The sequence below is a fragment of the Rhinolophus sinicus genome, chromosome 5, assembly GCF_057876585.1.
Source record: "Rhinolophus sinicus isolate RSI-liver-muscle chromosome 5, RSI-T2T, whole genome shotgun sequence".
NCBI classification, from domain to species: Eukaryota; Metazoa; Chordata; class Mammalia; order Chiroptera; family Rhinolophidae; genus Rhinolophus; species Rhinolophus sinicus.
In genome coordinates this window covers 90,647,506-90,666,952 of record NC_142505.1, presented here as the reverse complement: position 1 = coordinate 90,666,952, position 19,447 = coordinate 90,647,506, and the positions used below count along the sequence as shown (strand labels likewise).

General features: G+C 50.4%; 2 protein-coding genes across 3 annotated transcripts in view; one reads left to right on the top strand and one right to left on the bottom strand.

Moving 5' to 3' along the window:
- The window catches only part of SLC36A1 (solute carrier family 36 member 1), a 217,960-nt gene that overhangs the window by 107,584 nt on the left and 90,929 nt on the right, over positions 1–19,447 (bottom strand). The gene's annotated exons all lie outside the window — the stretch shown is intronic.
- The window catches only part of FAT2 (FAT atypical cadherin 2), a 73,664-nt gene that overhangs the window by 13,128 nt on the left and 41,089 nt on the right, over positions 1–19,447 (top strand). Inside the window, exons 2-6 of the mRNA XM_019734294.3 lie at positions 5,378–8,650; positions 10,392–10,706; positions 15,193–15,251; positions 16,608–16,919; positions 17,849–18,059. Coding sequence (XP_019589853.3) covers positions 5,398–8,650; positions 10,392–10,706; positions 15,193–15,251; positions 16,608–16,919; positions 17,849–18,059 — 4,150 coding nt within the window. The 5' untranslated portion in view covers positions 5,378–5,397. The remainder of the gene's footprint in view (positions 1–5,377; positions 8,651–10,391; positions 10,707–15,192; positions 15,252–16,607; positions 16,920–17,848; positions 18,060–19,447) is intronic.

Here is a 19,447-nt window from a genome sequence, read left to right as displayed (position 1 = left end):
AGGGAGAACGTCATCACTGACCCATGCCTGGGTACTTCTGCAGTGGTGGGGAGGAATGTCAGAAACAAAGCCTGACATTTTGAACAAATCTGCTAGGAGCTTCTTTAGTGAAAGTGTTTTGCCTCTGGGTTCCTCCAAGCACCTGTGAGTCCCCACAGAAGGGGCAGAATTAGTCAGAGTCGTAGACTCTTAGAACTAAAATGTGTGCATCGCTGTGCAGGGCCCATTACAGACACAGGTCATTGAGCATTAGAAACATAGCATATCCAACCATATGTCTTAGACGTTTTATGACAGGATCCAGAACATTGGAACAGCAGAACCCCAGCTTGTCAGATCTGGAGGGGCTCTTAGAGGTCACCTGGTCCAGCGTTTTAAACCTGTGCTTCCCAGGGCGGGTGCTCCCCAGGGGCATGAGGGACAAGGCCGTGGGCAGGGTCCTACGCCTCCACCCGCTTCTCCTAGTGCAGCTCTGCTTCTATCTCTTTATAGACTGTGCTTCCGGGCACGGTTTCATTAGGAACACAGAGATTCTGCCCCTGAAAGCAACAGAGGGGCTTGAAATCACTGATGCATCTCAGCTCCCTCGCCAACACCCACAGGTCATTACAGAGGAGGAAAGAGGTCCACAGGGGTTGGGTGCTGACTTGACCAAGGCCATACAGGGAAGAGTGACTTTGGATCCAGGTCTCCCAAGAGCCAGGTCAGCGGATCACACTGACCAATGAACAGGCATCGATCGGCGAGTGTGTAACCCTGCTCCACAGCCAGAGGAAATCCCTTCAGTGTCTTTGAGGGCGCACTTAGGGTCTCATAGAGACCACACGCCTGCACCGGCCAAAGACCCATACCTGCAGGAGTTGGAAGGGACTTTCGAGCTCTTCTGGTCTCCCTCAAGGGCAAATGTCCCCCTAGAGGGGCACATCCTTCCAAGTGGCCATCTAGACTCTGCTTGGATGCCCCCAGTGATGGGGAGCTCTCTCCATATTCTGAGATGACTCATTCCAGGACCACACTTGAGATCGGTCACTAACCAAGAAAATGAGCACAGATCTCAGAGCACTGCTCCTCCCAGCTGTGCTCAGACTTTTATCAAGGATGTGGATAAAGTCATGATGTTACAACCACCACGTTTCTGAATGTCAGAATCAAGATTCTGAGAAGCGGAAAGAGTGAGCTGAAACACAGGGTGACACGAATCACGGTTAAAGTCCGACGGCATTTAGTTGCAGAAAATCAGCCTGCACGAGAACAGATTGGGGGTGACATCAGAATATATCTGAGAGCTCTCATTACCCAGAAAACTCCACAGTCAATAGTAGGAGCCAGCTGCGAAAAAGTTTTAGGACTTGGTAATATTTGTTGAAAACTGTGTCACATACTATGTTCAGCATTTAGGTGCATTAACTAATTTCCTTCTCCAAAAGGCTTTATGACATAGGGAAACAGGATCAGAGAAGGTAAGCCATTTGCCCACGGTCACCCAGCCAGGACCTGTGTGCTATGAACCACCCCACCGAAGCAAGGGGGCTGGGTGTTACAAGGAGGCGGAGTTTGAGTCACGCATGTATCCTGAAAAGGTCCATTCATGAACCCCCACACCTGTACTTGCTCACATATGGGCAGACACAAGCCCCACAGTTACCAGTTTATTTACTTACATCATAGCCATTCTGTCAAGCAGGCACGCACAACTAATGTACCCACACAATTATTCCAAAATGCCTCCTAAGTCTGTGTGTGTGCTCTCTTGCAAACGTGCACATTCACCCACATGCAGATCTCTCTCTGGGCCTGGGGAGCCAAAAGCGTGAGGCCCCACCCCAGACAAGTGCCTGCTCGCAGATTCCCAGAACAGCCTGTGGCTGGGCCAGCAAGCTTAGACTCGACCAGCAACCAGCGGCTTCCTGCTGCACAGGGGCACAGGCTGGACCTTCTCCAGAGGGTTCAGGGGACCCCACCCTCACCCCAACCTCACGCTTTGATTCTGCCTTGCCTTTGAAAACCAATAATAACTAATATTTACTGAGTGTTTTTCTATGGGTCCGTCACTGTGCTATGTCTTCATAAAATCCCACGAATGCAGTACTTAATAGCCCCATTTTACAGGTGAGAAAATTAAGGTCCGGAGATGTGGGGTAACTTAGCCAAGGTGATAAAGTTAGCAAGCGGCGCAGCTGGGACTTGAACCCAAACAGTCAGATTCATAAGTGACCACAGCTTCTCTTTCTGGCAGCATGGTGGGGAGGAAAGCACCTGGCTCTAGTTCTCACCATGTGACCTTGGGCAAGTCCCTTTCTTTCTTTAAGACTATTTTCCAGCTTCACAAAGTAAGGGATGATCACTAAAGTTTCTTTCAGCTTTCATTCTGTCACTGTCTTTCCTAAGTCCAGATACTTCCATTTTTCAACTGGTATTTACGTGCCCGGCACTGATCTAGGCACTGGAAATTCATTCATGAATAAAATACACAAAGCTCCTGTCTTCATGGAGCCCCACGTCTAGTGCAGGAGACAGTCATTAATAAATAAACAACATATTGTGTGGTGATAAGTGTCATGGAGAAAATGGGGTGATGTGATAAAAAAGGGTGTTGGGAAGGATGCTACATCAACCCAGGGGGTAGGAAGTGACATTTGAGCTGAGAACTGGATAACAACAAGGAGGCAACCATGTGAAAATCTTAAGTAGAGGGAAAGAGCAAGTGCAAAGGCCCTGAGGCAGTTCTCAGTTTGTTGTGTTTGCAGAGGAGAAAGGACCTATGTGGCTGCAGCTTGGTGAACAATGGGGAGAGTGCTGGGAGGTATCATTGGAGAAGCGGGCAGGGCCCAGCAAGTGTGGGCCCTTCCAGGGCATTGTAAGCAGTTTGGACTTTTATCCAAATGCTATGGGAAGCCACTGGAAAAATTTAAGCAGGAAAGTGATACAAATTGATTTATATTTTCACAAGATGTTTCAAAATAGTGGTCCTAGGGGGTGTAGGCCGGTAGGTTGGCTCAGGGAGCCCAACGTGCCTCTGCACCCTGCAAACCTGTTCACTTGCCCAGACCTGGTGCCAGGAAATAAATGTCCAGACACAGGTCCTTCCCTCAGCAAACAGTCACCGGGTCTTCAGGTCCTACAGCTTGAGTACCAACCTCCCACCCAAGGGTGCATTCTCTTTGCATCGTCTCCCCCTCCAGGGACACCCCACCCCTGCTCCCTTCCCTAAAGTTCACCGTAACAGCTCCCGCTCTGCAAGCTGCCTGTGCAGCTGCTAAGCTGTGTGTCTTGTTGGGGCCTGCCTGACACCTGCGCTGACCTGGTGAACAGGAAGCTTTCCACAAAGCCGGGCAGCTAGCGCTGGGAGGCTGCGTGCACCCTGGGCTTGCTGGGCTGCGTGCAGAGTGAGTGGACCTGGGCCTGGGGTAAGGACTCATTTCCCCCCTATTTCAACTTCAAGAAACAATACCATCCTGGCGGGAGGGGTTGGGATCCAAATGACTTGGGGATCCCCTCCTGCTTGCAGGGACACAGTGAGTATGGCTTTGCCTCAGGCTGGCTCCACTAAGGGGTAGTAGTAAGTAACGGGTGAGAGTAGGGGGACAGGAGGGAGGGGAAGAGACTATGTCTCTTTCTGTCACTGGCTTTAGGACACCAAGTGTAGAATCTGCCTCCATCCTGCCTCCTCTCTCCCGAGGTGCCTGGGCTTAGGGCACCACCCACAGGATCTCAAGCTGGGGATGGTGGTAGGGAGGCCTGGAGGATGGGGCACGTTCCAATTCTGTCCTGTCACAGGCTTTCAGATGCCACGTTAGGCAACCTTTTCCATTCTTGCCTCCCATGTCAGGAAGCTACCTGCACGACCTTAAAGAACCTGCATTCAGTTCCCTCAGGACTCTGGAAAGACAGGACCCAGGCCTCTTTCCCCCACCCCCACCCCAAACCTTGCTCTGGAAGTTTAACTCTTCCTTGCCTTTGAAGAGCAAGGCAACTAGAAAAACAAGTCATGCCTGTTTCATCCAGGAATGCTTGGCACATCTGGCTGGCAGCCACCAGCTCCTTGGAGCCGACTCCCATGAGCAGGCCAGGCACCCTTCTCAGGGGCCCGGTTTGGCAATCAACTCTACCCTCCTCCCTGCCCCATCCGTCCTTGGCCCTGATGAGTCTCACATTTTGACCCAGGCTGGTGGCCAGTGACAAGCCCTGTGGGACGCAGTGGGAAACAGCAAGGGAGTGAATGGGAACTGCAGCAGGCCTAAGAGGGCGAAGCATTGGGTTAGTTCAGCGATTCCCAGGGACTAGGTCTCACCTGGACACCTATCATGTGGCTTGGGGCAAGACCCTTCCCCCTCTGGGGCTCTATTTCCTCAACTGTGCATGAGGAGCAGGGTCACAACTCCCTCCTCTCTAACGTCCACGTCAGCTCTGACTTTCCAGGAGTTGGAGTTTTGTATGTTCGGGTTACAAGGTGAGTCAGTCAGGCCCTGTCCAGAGGGACCTGTGGTGGGACAGGTGTAAGTAAACCTGGGGTCGGGCAAGCAGCCCTGGCCTGTGACACAGCGGCTCCAGATCTAATTCTCGCTTTGCCTAGTTGCAAGGCCCTGGGCAGGTCCCTTCCCTGTATGAAATGTAGTTTCCTATACTAATAATAGCTAATAGTAAGTTAAAGCATACTATGTGCCAGGCACCCTGCGAGGTCATTTACCTTTGTTGCTTCACTGAATTTTTCCAACCATTCAATGAGGTCACATCCGTATTCCCATTCTATAGAAGAAGAAATCAAGGCTTGCAGAGGTTAGATAACCTGCCCAGAAAGTCACTGAGCTAGCAAGTGGTGGAGCCAGCGCTGGCAGCCAGGCAGCCTGATGCCAGGCCTGTGACCTCAGTCCCTTTGCTGTTCTGCAGCCCCTGCACGTGCACTCAGCTCTCTTTGGCTGGAGCTCAGGCCTGATGGCCAGCCCTTGCAGGAAGTACTTAGATTGCAAAGCTTGGGTACCTGGTTGAAACTATGCTGCCACTGAAGGTTTTTGGGGGAAGCGGTGAAGTGGTCAGGACTGTGTTGCATCTGCCAGGTACCCTGGGGAGGGCATCGAAACTAGTCAGTTATTCTTCAAACACAGGGTTTCTCAACCTCGGCATTAATGACATTTGGGGCCGATCATTCTTTGTTGTGGGGAAAGTCCTGTGCATTGTAGGAAGTTTAGTGGCAGCCCTGGCCTCTACCACTAGATGCCAGTAGCAAACCCCCACAAGCTGGGATAGCCAAAACTATCTTCACACATGGCCAATGTCTCCTGAGGGGCAAAATCACCCCAGTTAGAAACTACAGCAATAGGAACCATTTCCTTCCTAACTCGCACACTTTTCTTTTCTTTTTTTTTTTTTTTTGCTCAAGGTTTTGGGAGTTTTTCCACCATGATTATTGCCTCGTTGGGTTTTGTCATTTTCTTGCTCCATTGTACAACCTGTGAGAAGCCCCTCGAAGGGATCCCCTCCTCCTCCGCCTGGCACTTCACACACCCCCTTTATAATGCAACCATCTATGAGAATTCTGCCCCCAAAACCTACGTGGAGAGCTCCGTGAAAATGGGCATGTACCTTGCCGAGCCCCAGTGGGCAGTGCGGTACCGGATCATCTCCGGAGACGTGGCCAATGTGTTTAAAACAGAAGAGCACGTGGTGGGCAACTTCTGCTTCCTGAGAATCAGGACAAAGAGCAGCAACACGGCGCTTCTGAACAGGGAGGTACAGGACAGCTACACCCTCATCGTCCAAGCCACGGACAAGACCTGGGAGTTGGAAGCCCTGACCCGCGTGGTGGTCCACATCCTGGACCGGAATGACCTGAAGCCCCTCTTCTCCCCGCCTTCCTACCGCGTCACCATCTCTGAGGACATGCCCCTCAAGAGCCCCATCTGCAAGGTGACCGCCACCGATGCCGATCTGGGCCAGAACGCCGAGTTCTATTACACCTTCCACACAAGGTCGGAGATATTTGCCATCCACCCCACCAGCGGCGTGGTCACCTTGGCTGGGAAGCTCAACGTCACGTGGCGAGGGAAGTATGAGCTCCAGGTTCTCGCTGTGGACCGCATGAGGAAAATCTCAGAGGGCAACGGATTTGGCAATTTGGCGGCACTCACCATCCACGTGGAGCCTGCCCTCAGGAAGCCCCCGGCCATCTCGGTGGTGGTGGCCCCGCCAGACAGCACTGAGGGTGCTCCCTATGCCACTGTAGTGGTAGATGCACACAGCTCAGGTGCTGAGGTGGACTCCCTGGACATTGTGGATGGTGACCCTGGAAAGTACTTCAAGGCCATTAAGTCTTACGCCCGGAGCAGGGAGTTCAGTTTGGTGTCTGTCAGAGACATTGACTGGCTAGAGCACCTTCACGGATTCAACCTCAGCCTGCAGGCCAGGAGTGGGAGCAGGCCTTTGTCTTCCCAGATCAGGGGCTTTCACCTCCCCCCTTCCCAACTGACTTCCCTCAAATTTGAAAAGGCTATTTACAGAGTACAGCTTAGCGAGTTCTCCCCTCCCGGCAGCCGCGTGGTGATGGTGAAAGCCACCCGAGCTCTCCCCAACCTCCAGTATGTTCTCAAGCCGTCCTCAGAGACTGCAGGGTTCCAACTGAATGCTCGCACGGGGCTCATCACCACCACGAAGCCCCTGGACTTCCACGACCGAGCCCACTACCAGCTACACGTCCGAACCTCCCTGGGCCTGGCCTCCACCACCGTGGCCATCGACATCGTGGACGGAAACAACCATGCCCCCATCTTCAACAGGACTTCCTATGCAGGCACCTTTGATGAGAACATCCCCCCTGGCACCAGTGTGTTGACTGTCACCGCCACAGACTGGGATCATGGAGAGAATGGCCATGTCACCTATTCCATTGCTCACCCCAAAACTGTGCCCTTTTCTATCGACCCTTACCTGGGGGTCATCTCCACCTCCAAACCCATGGACTATGAGCTAATGAACAGAATTTATGCCTTCCAGGTACGGGCATCGGATTGGGGGTCCCCGTTTCGCCAGGAAAAGGAAGTGTCTGTTTCTCTTAGGCTCAGTAACTTGAATGACAACAAGCCTATGTTTGAGGAAGTCAACTGCACTGGGTCTATCCGTGAAGACTGGCCGGTAGGAAAAGCCATAAAGACCGTGTCAGCGATAGATGTGGATGAGCTTCAGAACCTAAAATACGAGTTTGTGTCAGGCAACGAACTAGACTATTTTCATCTAAATCCTTTCTCCGGAGTGATATCCCTCAAACGCTCTTTTAAGAATCATACTGCCGGTTCCCCCATCAATTATTCCCTGAAAATGACAGCCTCCGATGGGAAATACTATGCCTCGCCCACGACTTTGAATGTTACTGTCGTGAAGGATCCTCGTTTTGAAGTTCCTATAACATGTGATAAAACAGGGGTGCTGACACATTTCACAAGGACCATCCTCCACTCTGTCGGTCTTCCGAACCAGGACCCCAACGACGAGGACTTCCCGTCCCTAAGCGCGTATCAGATCAACCATCACACCCCCCACTTTGAGGACCACTTCCCACAGTCCATCGACGTCCTCGAGCGTGTGCCTCTCAACACCTCCCTGGCCCGCCTGGCAGCCACGGACCCTGATCCTGGCTTTAACGGCAAACTGGTCTATGTGATCGCAGAGGGCAATGAAGAGGGCTGCTTTGACATTGAGCTGGAGACAGGGCTGCTCACCGTAGCTGCCCCCTTGGACTATGAAACTACCCGTTTCTATGTCCTCAATATAACAGTGTATGACCTGGGCACGCCCCAGAAGTCCTCCTGGAAGCTTCTGACCGTGAACGTGAAAGACTGCAATGACAACGCACCCCGGTTTCCTCCTGGCGGGTACCAGATCTCCGTCTCAGAGGACACAGAAGTCGGAGCCACAGTGGCCGCGCTGAAAGCCCATGATGCTGACTCGGATGACAACGGGAGGGTTCACTACACCTTGCTGAGCCCCACAGAGAAGTTCTCCCTCCGCCCGCTCACAGGAGAACTGCTTGTCACCGGACGCCTGGACCGGGAAGCAGAACCTCAGTACGTACTCAAGGTGGAGGCCAGGGACCAGTCCAGGCAGGGCCACCAGCTCTTCTCTGTCACTGACCTGATCATCACCTTGGAAGATGTCAATGACAACTCTCCCCAGTGCATCACAGAAGTCAGTAGCCTGAAGGTCCCAGAGGACTTGCCCCCAGGAACCATCCTAACATTTCTGGATGCCTTTGACCCTGACCTGGGCCCAGCGGGAGAAGTTCGATATGTCCTGGTGGACGATGCGCACGAGACCTTCCAGGTGAACCCGATGACCGGCGCACTCAGTCTGGAGAAAGAGCTGGACTTTGAGAGGCAGGCTGGCTATAATCTGAGCCTGTGGGCCAGTGACAGTGGGAGGCCCCTGGCCCGCAGGACCCTCTGCCACGTGAAGGTGATAGTCCTGGATGTGAATGAGAATCTCCACCCTCCCAGCTTTGCCTCCTTTGTGCACCAAGGCCAGGTGCGTGAGAACAGCCCCCCAGGAACCCAGGTGATGGTTGTGGCTGCACACGATGACGACAGTGGCTTGGATGGGGAGCTCCAGTACTTCCTGCGGGCTGGCACCGGTCTGACAACTTTTAGCATCAACCAAGACACAGGTACCGGGAGTGGGAAAGGATGGGAGTGGCGGGTGCAGGCAGAGGATGGGCCTGAGGGAAACCAGAGACTGTCCTGAGAGAGGTCAGGCTGCAGGCTGAAAAGAAAAGCAATCATAGGGACTCTCCTTCCTTTCATTTTACTTTTAATGTATTTTTATCGTACTGGGGATGTATGTACATATATGCTTATGTGTGTGTGTACACATTTAAGTCAAGTCAACCATATCACTAGCATCTGTGTATAGTATATACATTATACACACACATACACACACATATACATACACACATAAACACATATTACATATATTTGCTTATAAAAGTAATGCATTGTGGTTATAAATTTTTTATATATAAATTTAAAAATGAGTGTTCCTCTGTGACCCATCTTCCCAGATATAATATTTATTAACAATTTGGTCTATAATCTTCTAAATTTTTCTTCTTTGTATCTGGTATATCATCCCTGTTCGTGTTATTATTATGAAAACATAATACAACAGACACTAATACTGAAACTTATTATTTTCACATAGCATAACCCCAGGATATTTTATATGTCAATACATATAAATCTTTGTCATTTTTTTTAAATGGCTACATTTTATTCTGCATGAAGGTGTAACAGCCTTGTTTATATTACTTTTACTCATATGCATGAGTCTCTATAGGAAAAATTAATAACAATGCAGTTTCTGGGTCAAAGGATAATGCATATTTTCAATGTTAACAGATATTTCCAAATTGCCCTCCAAAAAGGTGCAACCAACTTATTATTCCTTTCAAGCTTCATAGAAAATAAGTACAATTCAGCAAACACTCATTGAGTCCCCTTGACTTGTTCAGTCCTGAGATACGTGCCCTGGGGCAGGTCCCAGGTGAATGAAGGCAGGTCACTGCCCTCAAGGAGTTTACAATCTGATGGGTGATTTGTTTCCAGGGTAAAGGGCAGGGTGATTGTGGTGGAAAGAGCATTAGATTGAAAGTCAATTCTACACCCAGCTCTTCTACCTACTTGCTACATGATTTTGGTCAAGTCTGGCTTTCTCTCAGGGCCTAAGTTTCCCCATCTGTCAAAGGAATCAGGTTCCTTCAGCTCTGACAAGCTATGGCTGTGAGGACCGGCCTTGCCCTTTCACACGGGCCCTTCCAGCAGAGTGTGATCCAAGAACAGCAGGGCGCAAGCCTCTTTTGCTCACTGTGGCACCCTTGACCGCTACAACAGTGCTGGCCCATAGTAAGCAATTGGTGGAGTGAGTGAACTTAGGAACAAAGCTAAGTCTCTAAAATCATGGAGATAACGGAGAGAGGAACAGCAAACTATTCATCAAATCCCTAACCCTTAAATTGTATCTATAATACCTGAAGTTTGAAGGAACTAGTTTAAGAACACCTGTAAGGAAATCCCTTAGAGAATATGAAATCAATCAATCAATAGGACTTGGGTTGAAATAGTTAGGAGAACGTAGGTCAATTACTACCACCGCTTCTGGGAATGCTGCAGATGCCCATCTGCCAGTCAGGGGCCTATTTTTATCAGAGGAAGTCTCTGAGAGGTTCTACAGTACGAATATAATTCCCATGTTGAATTTAGCAGCTCTCACACCATATTGACAATAGTTCTCATGGAATACCTGTTACTATCCTTTCCACGGTACAGTTTGGGCACTGTTAGGTAAGACGATTTCTAATGCTACTTTGAGCTCTGAAATATTCTGCATTTGGTGGTCAACTGTCCTAGGACTGATTCAGACTCTGGCACCGCTGGACCGGGAATTTGTGTCCTGCTACTGGCTGACGGTGCTAGCAGTAGATCGGGGTTCCATACCCCTCTCTGCTGTAACTGAGGTCTACATCGAGGTCACGGATGTGAATGATAACCCACCCCGGATGTCCAGACCCGTGTTCTACCCCTCTGTCCGGGAGGACGCACCCTTGAACACTTCTGTGCTTCAGCTGGACGCCTGGGACCTGGACTCCAGCTCCAAAGGGAAGCTGACCTTCAACATCACCAGTGGGAACCACCTGGGGTTCTTTGCTATTCACCCTCTCACAGGTAAGGACCTCCGAAACCTGGGGGAACAAGGTTCCCTACGCCAGCGCTTCTCAGAGGGTGGTCCTGAGCCGGGGTCATCAGCATCACCTAGGACCTTGTTAAAAAGTGAAATTCTCAGGTCCCACCTACGGAATCAGAACTGAGGTTGGGGCCCGGAAATCTGAATTTGAACAAGATGTCCAGGGAATTCTGATGAGTGCTGAGTTTGAGAACTGTCTCTATGGGAAAATAAGATTATGCCAGTTTTCTTGGGGCCGAGGGATGCTAGCAGGTTGCCTGGTGGTCAAGCTGGGACTATTGCAGACCGCCAAGGGCTCCCAACTGACCCCTCCCCTGAGTCACAAGCCACCGGTTGAATTTCCTAACCCTAGTTCCAAGCTGGTCTCGAGCCTGCGCATAGAGTGGTAGCAACAGAGAGCCACTTCAGTAGAGCCAACCATCCCACAAATATCTATCCTTGGCCCGAGGCCATCTGGGGCAAGGATGGTGGGTGGTTTAGAGGAATCCACGGTCACCAGCTTGCATCCGTGAGCCAAATGTAGCCCACACAGGTGTTTTATTTGGCTTGCACAGGCTTTAAACAATGATGTTTCAAGTTGTTGCCAACATTTGGAAATGAGGAAATTCCACAGAAACATTCCAGATTTCTAGTTCTTAAAAAACTAGATCTGGCCACACTGACTCCCCTCCCCCCACTTCCCACTGGGCCACCATTGCCTGGAGGCCATAGCAGCTCCCTATGTACACCAGGCGCGTGTCCTCTGGTCCTCACAGCCCCTCATTTCCTACTGCGTGACTCTCAGCCCACTGCCTGCATTCAAGCTGCCTGCCTGGCTCCTGTTGGTGCTGGAGTTTGAGAGCCAGTCCCCGCTGCTGCGGGACTCCTCCAAGGCCATATCTTCCTCTTGGAGGATGAACAACACCCCATTGCCGAGAAGACTGACATTCTCTCCTCTGAACCCACGATCCTATTCCCCAGCTCCCACAGTTCACTCGTGCAAAGACAGAACCCTGGTGAGATTGGAAGATGGGGAAAGAAGGAAAGCTGGAGGGCACTCACCCATCCCTAAGACAAAAAGAGACCAGGAAAGCATGAGCCTGGGGTCCTGAGGCCGACAGTGGGTGAGGGATACAAGTGTCTCCTTGCACAGTGACATTTGTTTGGAACTTTCTTGTTAACCTTTGACCTCAGAGAATGGATTATCTTCCTAGAAGGATACTTTCACCCTGGAAAACAGGCCTAACTGGCTCTCTACCTGGGCTCACCTTGTCCCTCCCTTTTCAGGAGATGGAAGAGATCTCTCACTTAGAGCATTAGCTCCTCGATGTCTTCCAAATCCCTATTCTATTTACTGTCAACAGTTCCCTGGCATGGGGTCTGGCAAAATGCCCCAGAGGGCAGAGATGTTCTCAGTCTTCCTGCACTGGAGAAGAAAATTGTTACCAGCATAAACCTCTAAAAATAAAATAAGCACCGAGTGCCCAATCCAGTTTTCTTACCACCACCATTGTATTGTCCCACTTCCCTACTTGGACACCATGGATGGTGTCCCTATGCCCTTGAGATAAAGCCAGGTCCCGCTGTGTCCCACAAACGTGGGCCTGGCCTGGCCCTGCTGACCTTTCTGGCTTCACCTTGCTGCCTCTCACCCTGCCACTCTATGGTTTCAGCCACATGGCCGCTTCAGTTCATGCCCTCTCCTGGCACCGAGCCTTTGCACACGCTGTTCCTTCTGCCAAGGGTCTCTTGTCTCCTTTTGTCTGGCTAACTCCTGCTCTTCTTTCAGATCCCAGCACAGCTGTTCTTTCCTTACAGAAGGTTTTCCTGATACTGTAATGCATCTCCTAGCACCACCTACCCGCCTCCTTTTTTAAAACATTTATCACATAGAACACACTACATTCATTTGTGTAATTATTCCACTAATTATCCATGTCCTTCACTAGGCTTCAAAGGCTTTCTAGAAAAGGAACCTTGATTGTTTTTGCCCACTATAATATCTTCAGTGCCTGGCACACCCTAGGACCTCAATAAATAACTGGGAAATGAATGAATGAATCTCTGCCAGCATCCACATTCTTTTGTTAAGCCCAAGATGCATTCATTCATTCAGCAAATGTTTAAAGGTGTCTGCCCTTACAAAGCGCTGAAACTATGTGCTGTGGAGAGATAAGAAGATAAATACAACACAATTTCCTGCTTGGAGGAATTCATTTCATCAGGAGCATGAAGATCCAAATAGAAAAAACTATGGACCAGGACTAAAGAACACATTGTGAGATATATGTCGATGTGGTGCCGTGACGGCTCAGAGGAAAGAGGACGCGGCTCCGTGTGGCACATCAGCCAGGGGGTCATGGAACGGGGCGGTTACACGGAGCTGAAGGACAGGGAGGGCTGGGAGGCCCCGTGGGCAAGGACAGTGACATGATAGGAACAGCAGGCAGGAGGGAAGAAGCCCTAGGTCTTGTTGAAGACACAGCAAGCAGGTCAGTTTTCCAAAGGCACAGCCATTTCCACCACTTATTAACTGTAAGATCTTGGGAGGGTTACTTAACTGCTCCATGCCTGATGTTTTCTCCAGCACTACGAAGGTAACAACAGCTACCTCCTGGGCCATTGTGAATATTAAATGAGTTCATAGATAGAGATACAGAAAGAGCTCAGAAGAATGTCTGGACATGTAAGAGCTCAGTGAGGGTTGGCCTTTATGATCCTGAGGGAGGGCAGGAGAGGGAGAGAAAGTTGGGAAGGTAGTTGGGGTGAGACCTAGACCGGTGGGTCAGGGTGAAAGAAGTAGAAGGATCTGGAATCCATCAGAGGTGGAATCAACAGCAGTTGGAAAATGATTGGATGAGAAAAAAGGGGGAAGGAAGGGTTAAAAATGGGCCTAAGATGAGGTAATGGGGGAAATTTTGTTTGGAGGAGAGAAATCATAAGAGCTGAATTAGCTGATTGCCCACCTTGTGCCAGGAAGAGTCCTTAGTGGCCCCTCACACAGCCCCGTAGAGGGGCTCTGCCATGTCTCCATGCCACACAGGCTCCCTGGGAATTCTGACGTCGATCTCAGTGGGGGGAAGAGGCTGAAAACAGGACAATGGCCGAGGAAGCCACAGGCAAGTCCAGGGACACTGGCCCTTAGAAGGTGGGAGGAGGCAGCAGTGAGAGAAAGGCAGAGACAGAAAAGAAAAAGCAGAGGGGCAGAGAGACGGAAAAAGAGTGTCTGCGATTCAGAGGCCAAGAGGGGGACAGTAGAGATCAAGACCTGGATAGGAAGAGAGGAGGGTGGTGAGAGATAAACAGAGAGAGAGAAGAGAGAAGGGGCGAAGCGGAGCTGAAGGCAGAGAAGGAGCAGAGGAAAGCAAGGACTGAGCCAGAAGAAAGCCTTACGTGCCAAGGCCCCCTCGTCCCTGCACTCTTCTGGGGTGGGGGGCGGCCAGATTATGAGCCCCCTCCCCATCGGGCCTCTTAGCTTGGGGATGAGTAGGTGGGGTGGCCAGGGACAATATCCACACTGTCCCAGAGGAATGCGTCATCCTTCTCCGACTGGAAGGACCCCTAGCCGTGGGGTTTTCCAGGCGCCTCGTCTGATCCTTCCCTTGCCTGCCTTCCGTCAGGGAAGAAAACGTCAGGATGACTTGGTTCTACTGCACAAGGCAAGGACCTGTCCCCATCAGAGGCCACTCCTCACGTCACACGTCCATTTCCAGTGCTGGAGGCTCCACCTCAACGCAGAATCCCCTTTCCCCTCACTTCATTCCATGACTCCATTATTTAATTGCCTAAACAATATCAAGCAACTACTGGAAGACTTCAGACAACCCACTGACCCCATCGAATAGCTCTGCTCTTATTTAAGAAAACCTCTTACCGCCTATGGCCTCTCAGTCTACAGGGCTCGGATGCCCCTTGGGCCCCTGATAACCTGTCTTGACTTTCCAGATGCTTGCAGAGAACTGGCACCTTCTCTCCTTTGTGGCCTCAATGTATAGACATAGGGCCTCATAAAATTATAACTAGACTTACAGATCACCAAGTCCCCCTCCTCAATTTGCAGGTGAGCCGAGAGGAACCCACCTCTGGCTCATCTGTGTCAGCGGGTCACGGGGAGAACCGGTACCAGGACCCAGGTGAATAATACAATAACAAAGGAGTAAAAGGCCACCACTGTGTGATTTCTCATGAACGGGAGGCAGTGACATTTATAACTCCCGACAAGCTGCCATTTTTACTCAGTGAAATATTGTGCACAACACCCTCCTAGTGGTGAAAGGGGATGTAGATGGGAACCTCCGTGGGTACCATCATCTCTGCTGTCCTCTTCCACTTCCTCACTTCCCCTTCTCTTTCCCCTTAATGTTCTTGTTGTCCAAACACCAGAAGAATGCCGATCTGGGATTTGAATGTAACCCTGAATTTCCCCCCAGTCAAGTGGCTCTAGGAGGCCTAGGAGCCCAGGTCTCCCTCCTACTATCTCTCCCCCAGGTCTGCTGTCCACGGCCCGGCAGCTGGACCGAGAGAACAAGGATGAACACATCCTGGAGGTGAGTAATGGCGGTGAACCCACTCTGGATTCGCAAACCTCCTGAAGGAGGCCAGGCTGGAGCCAAGCGAGGCCTCGGGGCCACATGCACGTCTCCAAGTACTGTGACAGAGGAGGGCGCCAGGCTCAGGGAGGAGACTTGCTGTGGTTGGTGATGAAGACCCTTAGGGTCTTTCCCGGCTCTTTAGCACTGTGAAGGGAAAGACTCTGAAACCATATCCAGGCTGAGCAGCAAGCACTGATTGATTAGTAATGCCTGCAACGAGTGCAGGAATAAGGAGCAGTACACATGTGCTATGCACTTGAGTCTATTTCCAGCCCATCCCCACGATCCAGAGAGAGAGTCACCTAAGGTCAAACACCAGGTCAGTAGCAGAGCCAGGAGGAAAACTCCGACCTTTGCCTTCTAGATCTTTCTAGGATGTCTCTAAAATCACATCCCTGCCTAGTGCCCATTCCAATGAGAGGCGTGGGTCTTGACCAATCAGAAGGACTCTGGTTATGCCCCCTCCTGAGCTAGCCATAACCAATGAACAGGCATCTGTATTAAAGACGTCAGGTGGGAGAGACACATTCTCCTCATCAGAATCGAAATAAACTTTGCCTTTTATGCTCCTGGGTTCTACACATTTCCTTTGTAAGAAACGGTATTATATCAGTAAGCAGCAGCTCACTGGCCTAGAGACTGAAGCATTCTCCACACCTCAATGGAGGCATCTATCTTTAAATACCAAAATATTTTAAAACTGCAGAACCATTTAGAGTAGCCATGTCCTGCCTCGTACCCTTGGGGACACTGATGCATGGGACAATGTGCCCCTACATGAAATACTCCCTGATTCTGACATTGTTTCAGTGCCTTTTCTCTCACTCTGGATTTCATTTCATGCATCGAGCCGCCTGTCTGACTCAAAAGGTGCCCCCCACCCACTCCTTCCTAAACATCTTCTCATTTGTTTTTTCTACCCTCCAGTAGCTTAAAGAAGCTGGAGAACAAAGCTTATGAGAATTACGAGCAAATAAAAAGTAAACGGTCTCCGAGAAATGACCCGTAGCCTCCTGAGCAAAGACTGCCAGTTTTTGTCTCGAGCCTCCAAGACTTTTTCTTCTTCCAGTTCTTTCTGGTTTCTTTCTCTGTCCTTGCTGACTCTCCTGTGGGCAGGGTTACCAGAGAGCTGGGTTCCAAATAGGTGAGGTTATGAGAATAAAAATCACGAGCCTATACCCAAGAATGGACTGACACTGACTGATATTTCCAGGCTGTCGAAAGCAGGGGTATGAATGGTAGGGTTGCTTTGGGTGGCGACACATGTTTACTGCTTTGCATTTGGCAGCTCATGCTGGATTCTATCCCCAGGTGGTGGTGCTAGACAACGGGGAGCCCCCACTACGGTCCACCTCCAGGGTGGTGGTGTGCGTCTTGGACGTCAATGACAACCCCCCCGTGTTCTCCCACAAGCTCTTCAATGTCCGTCTTCCAGAGAGGTTGAGCCCGGTGACCCCTGGGCCTGTGTACAGGCTGGTGGCTTCGGACCTGGATACAGGGCTCAATGGCAGGGTCACCTACAGTATAGAGGAGAGCGACAAGGAGGGCTTCAGTATCGACCCGGTCACGGGCGTGGTGTCATCGAGCAGCACCTTCACAGCCGGAGAGTACAACATCCTGACGGTGAGGGGTGGATGGAGGCCACGGAAGGGGGTTTTCTTAAACGATACGGGGGAGAGGGACAGGGAGACAGCCACCAGGCATGATGGAGGTGGTACTGCAAGACAGACTGGGAGCCCCAACTTCAGCCAAAGGATCCGAATTCTGGGCCTTTTTCTTTGAAGGCAATAAGGTCCTTGCTGGGGAAATCTGATCTATTCTTAGAGATAAGGGTTTTGGTGAGAGTATCAGGGGCTTTGGAATCATGATAAACCTGGGTTCCAATCCTAGCCCTGCCATTTTATACCTGTGGGGCTTGGACAAGTCACTTAACCCCTTGGAGCCTTTGTTTTATCATCCATAAAATGGGGCTAAGAACATTTTCCTTGTAGAAAGCCATGGTAGCAAGTGGCCAGGGCATGGGCTCTCATGTCAAACAGCCTAAATCCAACCCAGCCTCACTGCCCGCCAGGCAGACAACCCCAGGCGGGTGAAGTCCCCATTTTTAGCAAAAGGGAGGTGACAATGGTACCTCTCTCGGGGATATGTCATACGGACTAAATTAGATATTGCACACATGGCTCTTAGAGCAGGGCCTGATAATACTGAAGGCTCAATAAATTCTAGTTTACTACGTGTATGGTTGTTGGGAAGGGTAAAAGAACCGTGTATGTGAAGTCTGGGTGCACGACTAGCATGCAGTAAGCCTTTGATTATTTTTCAGTACTCACGAGGTACTTGAGCACAGTTACATATTTTGTTCAGCACTGTGCCCACTGCAGCTAGCATGGTGCTTGTTTACAGTAAGCCCTCAACTGTGTATCGAGAATGACCGAGAGGCCAGCTCAGTCAGTCACAGGGTCCCTGTTTCTTGGCGGGCCACCTAGGGCTTCTGGTTTCTTGGACCCGACCCTACAGACAAAGCCTCAATTTCAGTTTTGGCCTCTTTTCAGATCAAGGCAACAGACGGTGGGCAGCCTCCACTCTCAGCCAGCGTCCGGCTACACATTGAGTGGATTCCCCAGCCCCGGCCCTCCTCCATCCTGCTGGCCTTTGACGAGCCCCCCTACAGCTTTACAGTCATGGAGACAGACCCTGTGAACCACATGGTGGGGGTCATCAGTGTGGAGGGCCGACCCGGCCTCTTCTGGTTCAGCATCTCAGGTGAGGCCCCACGCAGGCCAGCCCCTCCCGCCCTTACGGACCAGCCCTCATCCTCACGGTACAATCCTTCTGAGCCCTCTCAGGTCATGCTCCCCGGAAGTCCCTCCCTTGGCCATGAATGGTGAGGCATCTTCCCTGGTTCTCTGGGGCAGCGAGTAATAGGCGCACCGCTTCTGCCAAACTTCCCTTCCACACAAGCTGTCATCTCAGGTGGAAGCTCCATGGTCTCACTGGGAACCCCAGCCAGAGTGAGCAGTGCCTCAGCTACCCCAAGTGCCTGGGAGACTTAAGAGGGTGGTCCAGGGAGGCCCAGAGGTGTTATGTTTCCTCTTCTGCCTCCACGTGAAAAACAGCGTAGAGCTGATTTCATGGACGATGAGCCTGAGACCAGCTATACCTGGGGCCATGCTTATGCTCTGGTCCCAGGTTCCATCCTCAAAATCAGGGGAAAGCATCCATTCTCATGTAGGAGACACTTGGGTCCAAGCTCTGATGGCCTTCTCTGAAACTCCTTTCTGTCTCTAAACCAAGATGTTGTTAAAACATCTGGGAGGGGGAGGGATCAGTCATAGATCCCTCCGGGAGTCTGATGAATGCTTCGGCCCTCTTCCCGGAAAGTTGCACACATGGACACACAAACATAAATGCACATACAAATGTAAGGCTTTCACAGATTCTCTGAAACCCAGCCAGGAATTCTGGGTGAAGAATCTCTAATCTAAGAGTTTCAGCACCACATGAACCATGGATTCCTATTACAGTTTCCTAGCCTGGATTAGAAATCAGATATGCACTTGTCCTAAGGTTTTAACCTCCTGGATTTATTTCCAGTTCTGATTCACTGCTCCTTTTCATTGTTTGTTGATTTTTCTTTTTCGGTTTTTCTTTTATACAAAATTAATACATGTACTCTAAAAAACATTTAGAAAACACAAATGAGTGCTGAGAAGAGAATAAACTCCTACCTCAACCCCCACCAATCAGAAGCTAATCCAGTGTTAAAATTTTGATGTGTTTCCTCCTGGTCATTTTTTTTCACACATGCACACACACACTTAAGGTTGTATTACAACATTGTTTTCTAACCTTTAAAAATATATCGTGAACATATTTCCATGTTACTAAACAGATTCCTATTTAGTAAACATTTTAATAGATGCATGCTAATTCTATATTTTGGGTTCTTAGAGTGCATTAAATGAATTTCCTCTTGCCGACCAGAATTATTTTCAGTTTTCCTGTGTACGGGCGCCTTCAGGTCACGCAGGTTGCCTGCACCCCATGAAGTAGAGCTCCCTTACTCCTGCCTGTTTCAATCCTGGCAGCAGAGTATGTTCTATGGCTAATTTCTATCTTCCTCTGGGACTCTTCAGTCCTTATAAGGTTCT